This window comes from Panthera uncia, chromosome E3 (genome assembly GCF_023721935.1).
Source record: "Panthera uncia isolate 11264 chromosome E3, Puncia_PCG_1.0, whole genome shotgun sequence".
Lineage (NCBI taxonomy): Eukaryota > Metazoa > Chordata > Mammalia > Carnivora > Felidae > Panthera > Panthera uncia.
Genome location: NC_064815.1, coordinates 24,532,892 through 24,548,863, shown reverse-complemented (window position 1 = coordinate 24,548,863; position 15,972 = coordinate 24,532,892). Strand labels below are relative to the sequence as shown.

Below are 15,972 nucleotides of genomic sequence, written 5' to 3'. Positions count from 1 at the left end.
TTTTTGCCCTGAAATCTACTTTGTCTTATATTTACATAGCCATTCCAGATTTCTTTCCTTTTTTGAGAGACAGAAAGAACACACACAAGCAGGGAAGGAAGGGCAGAGGGAGAGGTAGAAAGAATCTCAAACAGGCTCCAAGCCCAACACAGAGCTCCACACTGGGCTCAATCTCAATCTCACAATTGCGAGATCATGACCTGAGCCAAAATCAAGAGTTGGGTGCTCAACCTACTGAGCCCCCCAGGCACCTTGCCATTCCAGAATTCTTTTTTTTTTTTAAGTTTATGTATTTACTCTGAGAGAGAGTTGGGGGAGGGGGAAGGGGAAGAGAGAGAGGGAGAGAGGGAAAATCCCAGGCAGGTTCCACACTCTCAGTGCAGAGCCCAATGCAGCGCTTGGACTCACAAACCATGAGATCATGACCTGAGCTGAAGTCAGCTTAAGTGACTGAGCCACCCAGGCGACCCCAGATTTCTTTTAATGTTAAGATGATATCTCTTTCTCCATCTTTTTACCATTATCCTATTTGCATCGTATAGGCAGCATATAATTGCATCTTGCTTTTTTATCCAATCTGGCAATTTCTATCTTTTAACTTAAATGTTTAGATCATTTATATTAAATAATTACAAATACCACTAGGTACAGTTGCTTTCTATTCAGCATCATGAAAACTAAAAAAATTGTGCTCTTTAAAAGACACTGTTAAGAGAATCAAAACACAAGCCTCAACGGGCGACTGGGTGGCTCAGTAGGTTGAGTGTCTGACTTTTGGGTCAGGTCATGATCTCATAGTCCATGAGTTTGAGGCCCATGTCACGCTCTGTGCTGACAGCTCAGAGCCTGGAGCCTGCTTCGAGTTCTGTGTCCTCCTCTCTCTCTGCCCCTCCCCTGCTTGCACTCTCTCTCTCTCTCTCAAAAAAATAAACATTAAAAAACAAAAAACATGAAACACAAGCCCTAGTGGGGAGCAAATAAAGAACTTGTATCCAGATCTAATAAAGAACTTGTATCCAGAATAAAAAAGTCTCAAAACTCAAAAACAAGAAAACAATCCAATTTAAAAATGGACAAAGATTTTTTTTTTTTTTTTAATGTTTATTTATTTTTGAGACAGAGAGAGACGGAGCATGAATGGGAGAGGGTCAGAGAGAGAGGGAGACACAGAATCTGAAGCAGGCTCCAGGCTCTGAGCTGTCAGCACAGAGCCCGACGCGGGGCTCGAACTCACGGACCGTGAGATCATGACCTGAGCCGAAGTCAGACGCTTAACCGACTGAGCCACCCAGGCGCCCCAAAATGGACAAACATCTGAACAGACACTTCATCAAAAGAAATATATATAAAAGGATAGCAACAAAAATATGAGAAGATCTTCAACATTAGTTATTAAAATGATATTCAGGGACACCTAAGTGGCTCAGTCAGTTAAGCATCCAACTCTTGATTTTACCTCAGGTCAGGATCTCAGTTTTGTGAATTCAAGCCCTGTATTGGGTGCAAAGCCTGCTTGGAATTCTCTGCCTCCCTCTCTCTCTGCTCCTCCTCACTCCCACTCTCTCTCTCTCTCTCAAAAGTAAAATAAACATTTAAAAACACCAACAAAAAAAGGTATCTAAGAAAAAAATCCTTAGTCAAAAGGTATGTGCACATTCAATTGTCTTCAATAATGTTGAAGTGTTTATCAAAATAGTTCCACATTCTTGTCAAAACTTGGCATTATTTTTACTTTTTCTTATTTACTAATCTGATACGTATAAAATGGTCCTGCTATACTTTTTACTTGATTTCTTGGATCACTATGTTTTCATACGTTTTATGGGCATACAGATCTCCCCAATTTTAATTTCTCTCTCCCCCTTTGTCAAACTTTTCCTCTTTCACCTTCCAGATGTGTACAGCATATTTTCCTCGTGCCACTCCAAATCTGTCTCCATTCTGGTCTACCTTGCTCTGGGCTTATACAGGCTGATCTCTGTGGCCTACATCAAAGGGCTCCCTTGTCCTCTAGATTTTGGTGAGTTCAACCCATGGGAAACAAGAGCAGAAAATCAGATAGTGGAAGAAAAGTGATGTCGGGGTATTTACTCCCATCTCCCTGTGAAATGGGTCACACCTTACTACCGAAATACTCTTCTCTTCCACAACTACATTACTCTCTTCTTGTTCCAGTACCCACTCCCTCCTGTTTCTTACAATTTTCTTACAATGCTTATATAAGCGTTTTCTCACTCTGAATACAGTCGTAAGTTCACAACCAAGAGGCACCAAAGCTAAGGACAAAACCAATACACTGAGAAGCCCAAAGCAGAAAGGCAGAAAGATACAAAGCATAGGTCCTTGACAATATTTCCCAACCTCTACGCCACATCTGGTGTCACCCACCTCTAAGACTTACATGAGATAACCAAATGTTTTCACTGCCTAAACCAATGCTATACTACTCAATGCTATCCACAGAGTATCATCATCATACCCTAGAGCTTGCATACTTTTAGGGCCTATCCTAGACCTTCTGAACCAAACTATCAGGGGATGGCACCCAAGAATGTATATTCAGAAGTCCTTTAAGTGATTCTATTTAGGCTAAAGCTTGAGAAGTACTGGGCACTGCTAGTTAACTACTTCATTACATACAGACGAAATCACTCTTAACTGAAACATCAATATCAACAAGTTTTGTTTTGTATTTAATTTTCTTTTTTGAGTGATCTCTATACTCAATGTGGGGCCTGAACTCACTACCCCGGAGATCGAGAGTCACATGCTCCACCGACTGAGCCAGCCAAGCGCCTCTGAACATGCTATTTAAATATCTGAGTGAGTGAATGAGTGAGGAAGGGAGAGAGGGAAGGAAGAAAACAAAAGAGAGAAGGAAAGAAAGAAAGAAAGAAAGGTAGATAGATAGATATTTGAGCCTATTTACTACCTCAACATTTCTGTGCATATTCTGCAAGACACTATGGTAAAGCAACCAGCCTAGTGTCCACTATAGATATTTAACAAATGTTAGTTCCCTTACTCCTGAATCTTACTTTAAGCTTTCAAAGGATTATACAGGGATTGCTTTAGTTTTAGGTTGTTATCACTTTAGTAATAGTTATCCTTGTGCTATCTGGGCTACAAAATTAAAAAACAAATATAGCAGGGGTGCCTGGGTGGCTCAGTCAGTTAAGCATCCGACTTAGGCTCAGGTCATGATCTCACAGTTCATGAGTTAGAGCCCCTCATCAGGCTCTGTGCAGTCAGCAAAGAGCCTGGAGACTGCTTCAGATTGTCTCTCCCTCTCTCTCTGCCCCTCCCATGCTCCTGCTCGGTCTCTCTCTCTCAAATAAAAACAAAAAAATTTAAAAAAACAAAAACAACAACAACAACAACAAAAAACAAATTTAGCAGAGAAAGAAAAAAGTCAACTTGCTCACTATTGTAGTGAAATGACATTCTTTGCTTTTGGTACCACAGATTTGGATTAAACATCTGAAAGTCTTTGAAACAAAGTATGAAAAAATTACACAACCAAAAAAAGTCAAGATAGCAGTTATCAAAAAGGGCTAAAACGAGGAAAACAAGGATGCAGCAGTACACAGTGTAACAATTTTTGTAATATTAACATAATGTTAAATATTCCCAACAATGATTATGGTTCTAAAATTTGACCCTTATAATATCTGACACTAAGCAAAGCAAACTTCAAATATAACACAATTTTGCACACAGAAATGTACTCTATAATCTATACTAGAAGCTCTAATCCTGACATATGGTTATGGAGTCAAATTGTACCAAAAAAGGGGGGAGCAGGTACTTACCTCAAAATCACACTCTTCTCCCACAGCATATTTGGTCATGATCTCCAACCAAGCAGTATCTACTAACTTCTCTAGAGAGGCTGTGTTATGGTGAACCATTTCCAGAACAAGTTTCTCGTACCAGGCAGGGAACTCTTCCTTCAAACTAAACAAACACATTATTAGTTACCAAAAAAATGCAGAAAAACCTATCTAGAGAATTAATTCAAATTCATTCAAACATTTCTTTAGCAAAGCTAAGTGAGGCACTGGGGAACACAAAGATTAAAAACCATGTGGCACACAGGACAAATAAGGAACTGGTAAAGAACTCTGTCAGATGGACCCATCCAGGTTAATTTTCTCATCTGGAAAATAAGAGTAACAGGCACATCATCAGTAAGGCTGAACATTTTCCCATTTGTTTTTATAATAGACTTCCTTTTTCAGGTATGAATTATTTATTCATACCCTTTGCCCATTTTTTGTTAGAAGACTGTAACTTGAGTCTATTTGTGTTACACCTTCATCAAGAAAATGCTTCCCTATGCATTCATTCAGTTAGTACCCACAATGCCTCAGGAGGGGTGTAGAATTTTGATTTTATGAGTAAGGAAAATAAATCAGGAAGGACTGGAACCATGACTTGAACTCCAAAGCTCTTGCAAAAGTGAAACAATTAAGTGCTACTTTCTACTTATTAAACTCACGAACATGCCCAGTATAAGCAAGGAAAGAGTGCAATGTGCATTCATGCACAGCTGACAGCCTACGTTTCTACTCTTTTGGAAAGCAGTTTGACAATTATCAAAAGTGTCAACTTGGGGCGCCTGGGTGGCTCAGTCGGTTAAGCGTCCAACTTCAGCTTCATGATCTCACACTCCATGGGTTCGAGCCCCGCGTCAGGACCTGTGCTAACAGCTCAGAGCCCGGAGCCTGCTTCAGATTCTGTGTCTCCCTCTCCCTCTGCCCCTCCCCTGCTCATGCTCTGTCTCTCTCACTCTCAAAAATGAATAAATGTTAAAAAAAAATTTTTTTTAAAGTGTCAACATGTACACAAAGATGGTCATTGCTGGATTCTTCATGATAGCAGAAAATGGGAAGCAATCTAAATGGAAACTCATTAAGATCTCCAGTTCTGGGAGCGCCTGGGTGACTCAGTCGGTTGGGCGTCCGACTTTGGCTCAGGTCATGATCTCACAGTCCGTGAGTTCGAGCCCCGCGTCGGGCTCTGTGCTGACAGCTCAGAGCCTGGAGCCTGCTTCAGATTCTGTGTCTCCCTCTCTCTCTGACCCTCCCCCATTCATGCTCTGTCTCTCTCTGTCTCAAAAATAAATAAACATTAAAAAAAAAAAAAATTAAGATCTCCAGTTCTGGCCAGATCAATTAGTATTTGTGTTGCAAGGCAAGGAAGGACCAGGCATGAGAACATTCATACACATCCAAGTATTAGGCTTACTATCATCATATTCCCACTCTGTTCATAACTAAAAATGTTCCTCCAACTGACTGCTAGATTTAAAATCTCTTACCATACTGCCTTAAAATTTACCTGAGTTATATCTGCTTTTCCCCAGTCCCAATCAATAAGCTTCTAGTCTCCCTGCCTTTGTTAAGGCTTTTACCTTTGTCCTCTCCCCACCATCCTCCCTCCCAGCTTAATCATCCTCCAAAGATGTCCTCAGACTTCCTTAACTCCATGAGGCCTTTCCTGGCCCCTATAAATGCTTATTAATAAGCCTCCCAGTCACCAAGCTTTTTAAAACTTCATTGTCCACAGCTACTTCTGGGGAGTGAGGATGGACGATGATGTTCAGATTCTTTTACTAACTCTGTAGTGTTTACATACTTAAACAAGTATGCATTACTTTTATAAACCAAAAAAAAAAAAAGATTTCTTCTTGAATAAAAATTGTATAATCATACTTTTTCAGTAATCCCTCTCATCATTCTCTATATTCTGTTCACTATCAAATCACATAAAACATTCCCCCATCTGTGTTCTTTAGAACTTCACTCTGCTGTAATGGCTTCTAAGATCAAGTAAGTTTGAGATCCACAAGGTTAAACCAAGCTACAGTTTCTTTACTGGAGGTCTTCTGAAAATCTTAAATACCCTAAGTATTATGACTTTTCAAGAAGTTTGTAGCAGTTTTCCAAAGTTATGGCCCAAAACCCTCTTTTCAGGAAGGATTACAGACTCCAACTCATTATTTCTATTCCCAATAATGCCATCACTCTCTACCTGAATACTATCCTAGCAAGCCCACATCAACTTCCCACCTGCTTTTCCTTCTTGAACTCTTCCTACACAGTTCCCAGATTAATCTCAAAGCCTAAACATCAATCACCAAATCCATCCCATGTTTCTCTCCTGTTCAAAAATTACTGCTGTCCTCCTATTGTTCACAGAATTAAATATGAATAGCTCATCTTGTCTTCCATAATCTGGTACAAACTATATTTCAAGTGTTACCTTCCTCATAGAGCCACATGAAGTTTTCCCTAACAATTCCAGGTTAGTCTCTACCCTCTAAATTCCCACTGCCTCTTTGTGTGGAGGAAAGCAATTTATTTATATTTTGAAACTGAATTCTCTTATTACTCCTAACAGTTTTTTATGGATTCTCTTTGGATTTTTCCCAAAGAGTAACAATAACTGATTTCCTCTTCAGTACTCTTCATACTCTTTGTTGTAGGTTAATGGTTACTATCTTTTATTTACATATAATTTTCACACACACAACTTTTTGTCTCAAAAAGATACCCAGAGAAGGCAACATTATCTCTATTTGCAAAAAGCAAACAGTAAGTGCTCATATAGTGCAGAGGATAGTGTCAGCACTGTAATCAATTCAAGAATAAGTCAAATATGAGACCTGCCCTCAAGAAGTCCACAAGGTAGGAAGGGGAAAAAGATACTTTCAAACAGAGACGGAGGCAAACCATAAGACACTCTTGAATACAGAGAATAAACTGCGGGTTAATGAGGGGCACAGGGGCAGGAAAAATGGTAATGGCACTGAGGAGGGCACTTGTGGGATGAACACCGGATGTACGTGATGAATCATGGGAATCTACTCACAAAGCCAAGAGCACACTGTACACACTGTATGTTGGCTAACTTGACAATAAATTGTATTTAAAAAATAATAATAAATAAATAAAAAGATTTTCTTCTTAAAGTCCACAAGCTACTGTAGGGGTCAGCAAAAGCCCAAGGGCCAAATTCAGCCGACCACCAGTTTTTGTAAATAAAATTTTCTTTTATTTACAGCCATTCACATTCATTTACATTTTACCTATAGCTGTTTTCACTGTACAATGTCACAGACAAATAGCTGAGACAGAGACCCTAAAATATTTACTAAGTGACACTTTACAGATAAAGTTGCACAACTCCTGGTCTAGTACACTAAACAAGACACATATGTAATTAACACTAATCCAGGGTGTTAATCCAGGGTGCCTGAGTGACTCAGTCAGCAAAGCATCCAACTTTGGCTCAGGTCATAATCTCACGGTTCGTGGGTTCAAACCCCGCATCAGGGTCTGTGCGGACACCTCGGAGACTGGAGCCTGCTTTGGATTCTGTGTCTCCCTCTCTCTCTGCCCCTCCCCCTCTCGCACTCAGTCTCTCTCTCTCTCTCTCAAAAATAAATAAACATTAAAAAACAGATTTTTTTTTAGGGGGGCCTGGGTGGCTCAGTTAGTTAAGCAGCTGCATGACTCGGCTCAGGTCACGATCTCACTCACAGCTCTTGGGTTCGAGACTCGCATTGGGCTCTCTGCTGTCAGCACAGAGCCCACTTCAGATAGATCCTTGGTCTCCCTCTCTCTCTCAAAAATAAATAAACATTTAAAAACAATTTCTTTTAAAGTAATAACACTAACCCAAAATGGAACAATGTAAGACTCAACTAATTATTAGTCAGTGATGGAGCCACTACTAGAACTAGGTCTTAACTGCACCTAGTGTCATTACACCAGCAAAAAAGCAGAACAGTATTAGATTACTAAACTGTATGCTCTCTGCTTATCTGCTACCAACAGAAGTCAATGAAAAGTCCACAGAAAGTTTCTATTCCCAATTCCCAAAAGAGTTCTGTTTTATTATCACCCCTAGTTTCCATGTATCTTTTGCAAGCTCCTACTGCCCAAATTCTGAGTGTTTTCTAAGAGAATACCCATATGAGTAGGCACTTTCAACATACACAAGTGTTTTTTAAGTTTATGTATTTATTTTGAGAGAGAGAGAGAAGAGAGAGCAGGGGCAGGGCAGAGAGAGAGGGAAATAGAATCCAGAGTAGGCTCTGTACTGTCAGTGCAGAGCCCAATGCAGGGCTTGAACTCCCGAACCATGAAATCATGACCTGAACCAAAATCAGGAGTTGGATGCTTAACCGACTGACCCACTCAGGCACCCCAAACTGTGAATTTTTTTTTTGATAGCCGCTGTAAAGACTGTCCTAAATTTCAAATGACCACAAAATAAAGAAAATTTTCTAATTTGCTGCCTCTGTATTACTTCCAAATTGTGTCAGCTTCCTTTGCTTAGAACATTTCCAGGATATTTACAAGGTAAAAGTCTAGAGCAAGAACACTTAAAAGCCTGGTAAATACCCTAAATAAGTGTACATACAACGATATATTCCACGTACTTTGTTACCAGCAAAATGCCACTAGGCAAAGGGACTCAGATACCAATACATTATACTAATGTATTCTAATGTATGCCCATAAATTTAAATACAAATATTGCTTTACTGTTTAACATTCCCTCTTTCCCAATAATTTGAAGATGGTGCTAGAAGGGCAATGCTTCTATTACTTACAGTTCAGCAACTTCCTGTTCCTCCTCCCAGGCTTCCTTGTGTGTTAGCTGACTGCTTCCGGTACTCTTACAGGTCCAAATGCGCTCACTGTACCTTTCCAGGCGGGCCTCATACTCTCTGTTAGCAGTCGCTCAGGAAAATAATAATCAAGCAACTGAGAAAACTCATCCACATCCACAGACTACTTACACAGAAAAAAGTCTATAATATGGCAACCTTTCTATATTGTACAGCTTAAGGTAAAATTGAAATCACAGTTTTTTGTTGTTTTTTTTTTTTTTAATTTTTTTTTTCAACGTTTTTTATTTATTTTTGGGACAGAGAGAGACAGAGCATGAACGGGGGAGGGGCAGAGAGAGGGAGACACAGAATCGGAAACAGGCTCCAGGCTCCGAGCCATCAGCCCAGAGCCTGACGCGGAGCTCGAACTCACGGACCGCGAGATCGTGACCTGGCTGAAGTCGGACGCTTAACCGACTGCGCCACCCAGGCGCCCCGAAATCACAGTTTTCAAGTGGCAAATTCAAACAAAATTATTAAAGCCAAAGTATGATTCAAATGGTTTGTCATGTTTTTGTTTTACAAATAAAATATTACTATTTTAGTACAAATGTGATTTATTCAATTCACCTGTTTCAGATTCCCACAGCACTAAAAATTTGTAAGACAAAGTAAAGGTAAATTAAACACAGGTTGTAAGGAATAAGAATGCAAGGTACGTGGAATTGTTACCTAACTTAGATGGTCAGCAAGTTTAAGAATCTTCCATAGAAAGAGGAGAGGACTACCCCAGTCTCACAGGCAATTTGAATAGCCCTGTATACCAGCTAATGATCCACTTACTATAAGCTTCCAGCCTACTTTGGAAACACCTGTTGAGTTTAAAAAATAAATTCCATAAAGCCCTAAAAATAATTTCGATATCATATTTATCCAGCCTTTATGTCGCCTCCAATAATACTACACTCACAAGTCATTTACCAGACATTGTTCGGTCTTTGTAAGGCAGATGGAGGAAGAAAACATCCTACAAGTTAGTGCCATATAAATGGTAACTTTCCACATCGTCCCAACTGGAATTCACTATCAGCCAGACACATTCAAATTCAAATGACAAGTTAACTCATTTATTTTATGCACAGCAACAGATGCTACCCAAAAAAATAAACTGACACCACAACGAGAGAATTAGCTGCCGATCTCTGTACTTTCCAAGTGACACTTTTTATAGTAGTTGAAATAAAAGTATTTAAGCAGCTCCCTCTGTAATACTACCTCACAACTCAACAAGTAATTCGTTTTAAATATACAGAGATTCTTTGAAATCAGTGCAAAGATAGATGACAGGGACAAATGCATAGATAACCCAAAATAGTAGTTTTAGCCAATAGTATGAGCACCTTCCCTTACTGTAGCATTCTCTGGATCTGCCAAAACCAACAGTTTAAGTCTATTCTCCTCACCAGAGAGGTGATACTAATATTTAAATGATTAAACAAAATAGAGTACCAGTAAAAACCAGGAGTCAAGCTTCCATATAAAGCTATATAAATTCAATCTCACTGAAAATTTATAAAAATTTATAGAGAAAAAAGGAAATAGCATGACTTCCAAAGTGACATCATCATAACTAATCAATAAGATAAATTATTATGTTTCTGTCTGTTTGCACGGGGAGGGGGGAGGTGAATCAGGACAGGAAGAATCAGGGGCGCAAGAGTGACTCAGTCAGTTAAACGTCTTGATTTCGGCTCAGTTGATTTCGGTTCTCACGGTTGATGAGTTTGAACCCCACATCGAGCTCTGCGTGGACTGCAGAGGCTGCTTGGGAGTCTGCCTCCCTCTCTCTCAAAATAAATAAAAATTAAATTAAAAAAAAAAAGAATCAGAAAGTGGATTTATTAAAGCATTTAAAGAGCTTGATAACATTCTAATACGTTATTTAGTTATACTGAAGAAATTCACTGTAATCAGAGAGAATGTGAGATAAAACAAATAGATCTTAAAGATTATTAAGTTTCTGTTATTAGCTGTTATTTTTAAAAGTAGGAGTCATGTGCCCGGTGATTCTCCTTTGATCTAGACCTATGCAGCCAACAACATACAACTCGGGTATCACCTAGATGCTCAAATCCAACTTTTTCTAAACTCTTCTTTTTACCCCCTTCCCTTCCCTCCCCTCCTAAACTTGCTCCTTAGCAATTATTCCCAATCTCTCTTAATGGCCCTTGTGTCCAAGTCAGAAATGAGGGAAGCATACTCAGCTCTTCAGTCCCTAATTGCAACCACTTAGGTTTTTCTCAGTTCAGTCCTTCCTCTTCCACAACAGAGCCATTATTTAAATTTAGCCTCTGATCCTCCCTTCCCACCTAGCCATAACAGTTTTAAACATTTTAATTGACCTCACCGGTAATCCTCCTCAGGTCCTTTGTGCTTCTCACCTAAACATCCTTTTACTCAATCTTATTTGTTTTTAAACCCAGTACTACAGTTTACTTTAAAATCTCATTTGCCCTCAGGCCCCTGAAATGCAAATACGTTCGCACTGGGAAGTAATCCTCTGGCTCCCACATTACTGAAAATCACTCAAGATTTTGTTGAGCTTTACTTAGTGGTTTTTATTCTTTCTTTCTTTTTTTTTTTTTTTAAAGTTTATTTTTGAGAGAGAGACACAGAGCACGAGCAGGAGAGGGGCAGAGATAGAAGGAGACACAAAAACCGAAGCAGGCTCCAGGCTCCGAGCTGTCAGCACAGAGCCCAATGCGGGGCTCAAACCCACCAACCAACCTTAAGATCACGACCTGAGACGAAGTCGGTCACTTAACCGACTGAGCCACCCAGGTACTCCTATTCTTTTAAGAAGAAAAAAAGGGGGAAACTTTTTTTCTCAAATGATACATATTTAAATATTAAATTTTTTTGCTGATTATAGTTTTTCAAACAATACAAGACCCTTCTACCTGGATACATGGCTTTCCCACCATCCTTTGAAAATCACTATCAACATAACATTCTCATTCGCGGTGGCAGTATCAATGCCCATAACTTCAATTACTATCTACATGCTAATAATTTCTAGCACCCAAACTAAACTTCCTATCTTCACCCCCCATTCCCAGTCAAAACAAAAAGAAAAAAAACACCAGATCCTCTTCCAGCGTTCTCTATTATCAGAGAATGACCAACTAACCAAGTGATAACCAAAATACAATCCTTGATTCCTCCCCAATCAATTACCAAATCCTGTCAAATCTACCAAATTTATTTCTGTAATCTATTGTACTTCTCAAGGGCTAGTACATTTGTTCAGATCACCATTACCTATTGCCTCGTTTATTTAGTAACTGCCTCACTAGTCTCAAGGCTACAGATTCTCAACACTGCAGCCACAGTGAGCTTTCAACCTAAAAGCCTGCTTCCATCCTGATTGAATTTTTCAAAGTTTATTTACTTTAAGAGAGAGAGAGAGAGAGAAAGAGGGAGGGGGCAGAGAGAGGGAAAGAATTTCAAGCAGTGCAGAGCCTGATGCAGGACCTGATCCCATGAATCATCACGACCTGACACAAATCGAGTCCAAAGACAAGAGTCAAAAGATGCTCAACCAACTGAACCACCCAAGCGCCTCCTGCTCCAATTTTTGAACAGCCTCCAATATATTTAAGGCAGAATCCAAACTCCTCAGCCTATCTCCCAAGGACTTATATGGTCCAGCCCCTTTGTGTATCTCACCACTAAGCAACTCTATCTCAATTCCCATTTCTTCACTCTAGCTATATAAAACTTCTTTCCATTAAAATTTAAGAATCTCCAAGTTCACAAACTCTTCTCTTCTTGATCTAACTACCCTAATCATACTTTAGATATGAACTTAAAAGTGACTTTCCCCTGAAACATTCCCTGAACCCTGAAACATAGGAGACTGTATTATTTACAAATATTCACCTCCCTTCCATAAAAGGATTCTACATCTCCACCCTCTGCCCTGTGGCTTGCAATGCCTCCTATGAAGAGTAATGCCCATTCCCTCTCCACTGATGTTAGCCTCGGTCACATGCCTTGTTTTGACCAACAGATGAAAAACATGACAGATGCCACTTCCAAGAAACTCAAAAAGCCACCATAGCATCCTCCAGATCTTTCTGCCACCAGAGGGGAGCCTGGGTGGCTCAGTCGGTTGAGTACCCAACTCTTGATTCTCAGCTCACGTCATGATCCCAGGGTTGTGGAACTGAGCCATGTGCATCAGGATCTGCACTGAACAAGGAGCCTGCTTGAGTTTCTCTCTCTCTGGGGGTGCCTGGGTGGCTCAGTCGGTTAAGCTGGAAAACATTTAATTACTTGTGGCTCACATTATATTTCTATTGGACAGCACTGTCTACCTAAGATTCACATCTAGGAATGCATGCCCTCTGACAATACGTGAAAAATTTAACTAGTAATCTACGATTTATTCCGAAAATCAAAAACTTAAAGTCCTACAACCCAACATTGGATATTTTTAAGTTTATGTAACTCTGCTCTGGTTGTTACTTTGTCTTATGTTAAGAGAAAGAGAAAAAAATTAAAAAGAAGAGAAAAAAGCCCATTAGAAGGATACTGAGTCAGCTGCCTCTAAATCCTATTTCAGATTTTAGGTTACCAAAATAAGTCACTTACTCTCAAATAACTACTCAGAGCAAATGCCAATTGAGGTTTTTATGTTCCAGCCACTGTTGCACATATAATTGCAGACAAAATGTCAAAGCAATTCTCCAGAGGTTGTGTAAGTTATAAGTGACAAGATATTCTCAAATCCTATATATCTCATTATGCATCTACTTTTTCATGAGTTCAAGAGCTACCTCCTCACAATATGCTGCTTCATTGTTCTCTTTAGCCTTCTTTCAATAAAAGTACTTGACAGCCTGAAAGGAAGTGGCCCAGCAAAGTATGGAGGTTAAATAAGCATAACTATAACCCTAAGAGTTCTAAGTGAAATTACAAAGCACCAGCTCCAGATTTGCTTTTTATCCTATTTTCTGTCTCTGGAACAGTCTGTCATCAAGTTAAAAACAATTCTAATCTAGTTTAACTTCTCACTCTTAAGAAATTAAATTATAAAAACCAACCTAAGAAATCATTATTCCAACTGTCCAATAAAATCCTGGCTTGCAACTACAATTTAACTCCAGCTCTTACAACTTGGCTGTAGTCACTCTTGCCTAGAGCCTGATTAACTATGTTCTAATAGCCCCTCCTCATTATGCCATCTAAGAGCTCTCATAGGGGCGTCTGGGTGACTCAGTCGGCTAAGCTTCTGACTTCAAGGGCTCAGGCCACGATCTCACAATTCGTGGGGCTCATAGGTTCTAGCCCCCCCCCCCCGACAGACTCTGTGCTGACAGCCCAGAGCCTGTCTCCCTCTCTCTCTGCCCCTCCCCCATCACGCTGCCTCTTTGTCTCTCAAAAATAAGTAAACATTAAGAAAAGAAAAAAATAAAAGCTCTCATATATTGATATTACAAGGTTATGAAGTAGATGTTCCCAAGCTTTACAAAGCAGGACAGTAAAGCAATACGACAAACATATTACCCTCAGCAGGCTGCTTGTAGCTTCAGTTTCTCCTTAAAACCCATCTGGACTTACTCACTGTATTATCCTATTGCCAGATAATAACATCAAGAACTGATTCTGATAATCTTTCCAAGGAAGATCTAGTGTATTGCCTTAGTATTAACCTAGGAAGTAACGTCCCATAGATTCAAACCTATAATACAAAAAACGTAATCATCAATATACAAAACCTAGTCATTAAACGTGTGCATCATTCACAACTACCACTGGAAGTTTAATGAAGAGGTACAATAAAGCTTTCAAGAACATACCATCACTTAAAGCTTTAAGTCAATAAAATGTTATACTGATTTGCTATTGCATATACATGCAATCAAAAGGCAGGTATTAGGAGAAAATTAAAGATCAAATCCTATTAAAAACATAATTGTAAATATTAAGAACTGGAAACAGTATACTTTAAATGCAGCTGTTAACCAACCACATACCTGTTCTCTATGAAATCACTAAGAGCCTAATAAAGAAATAGACCAACCTGCCAACCACACAGCACAATTGTTTAAAACCATCCTCAAAGAGCTTCCACTTGTAGAAATTCCCATGCAAGCAATTTCCCCCTCAATATGCAATGCAATGTAAGGACTCCTTTGTTAAAGGGGTTGGTTCTACATACTGGTATAGGAAATACTTAAAATGAAGAATTTTTAAAAATACCTAACATATAAAAGGTGCAGGTTTCAATTTTCAATTGTTCTCATTAAGAGAAATTCCTCATATATATCATTACATTTCACCTATTTCTGTAAACGATATGAAAAAGCCTGTACTGCCAATTCTAAAAAATTAGCTCTCTTTTAGCCATTTTTCACATGGCTCAACACCTATCACAGACTCGGAACTTGTCTCTATTGAGTGTGTCTTATGCTACACTCCAAGCAGACAGAAAAATAAACATCTGGTAATACTAGTGTGTGAGTATCCACCAACTGCTCAAAAAATGATATTTGAATAACATTTGAAAAGGATATGGCAGATTCCCACAATAATTTTTTTTAACCCCACTGATGGGGCTAAATATTTTTTTTACAAAGTAGGACACCTTTAGAATAATGATGGATTTAGCGGTTGGAGTACTTCTCCAAAGCTTCCCAAAAGTCCTTACAGGACAAGAAAAAGAACCAGATTATCATGGAACCCCTCCCTAAAATGCACCTTATCTCATACCACTGACAGAGGTTGACTAACATGAAAAACCAAGCATTCCACCTTCATTCCTGGATTTGCTTACAAGGATAAGGTAGAAAGGCACTGCATTCTCCTCCTAACTCTCATCATTTCAGAGTGTTTGACCTTTAACAAGTCCACCAACCCTCTGGGTTCACTTGGCAAATGAGGCTAGAGAATCCAACCATCCCCAAGATCCATTTCAGCTACAAGATGCTCTAGCTTTATTTCTCCAACAGCTTTCCTACAGCACAGGCTCACTTTCCAGGCCCCTTTGTATGTAAACACCCTACATCCACAAACTGCACTGGAACAAGAAACAGGCTATCCTGTAGAAGATCATATTATATCAAAGAGAGGATCAAAATGAAGTGAAATCAAACGATATCATCGCTCACATGGACACTTCCTCCCATACAGAAGCAAGCAAGCAAGCAAACAGAAACGAAATCAAATCCTTCCAAAGGAAAAGAGCCGATAAAACTCAATATATTTAGCCTCCACTGCTGAAGAAAGCGTTGGAGAAAGCAAGCAAGCAAACAGAAACTAAGAAATCAAGTCCTTCCAAA

At 39.4% G+C, this 15,972-nt stretch overlaps 1 protein-coding gene across 1 annotated transcript in view; it reads right to left on the bottom strand.

The window, feature by feature from the left end:
• BAZ1B (bromodomain adjacent to zinc finger domain 1B) overlaps positions 1 to 15,972 on the bottom strand; it is a 72,583-nt gene that overhangs the window by 55,266 nt on the left and 1,345 nt on the right. Inside the window, exons 2-3 of the mRNA XM_049639200.1 lie at positions 8,627 to 8,743; positions 3,813 to 3,957 (exon numbers count right to left, since the gene is read on the bottom strand). Coding sequence (XP_049495157.1) covers positions 3,813 to 3,957; positions 8,627 to 8,743 — 262 coding nt within the window. The remainder of the gene's footprint in view (positions 1 to 3,812; positions 3,958 to 8,626; positions 8,744 to 15,972) is intronic.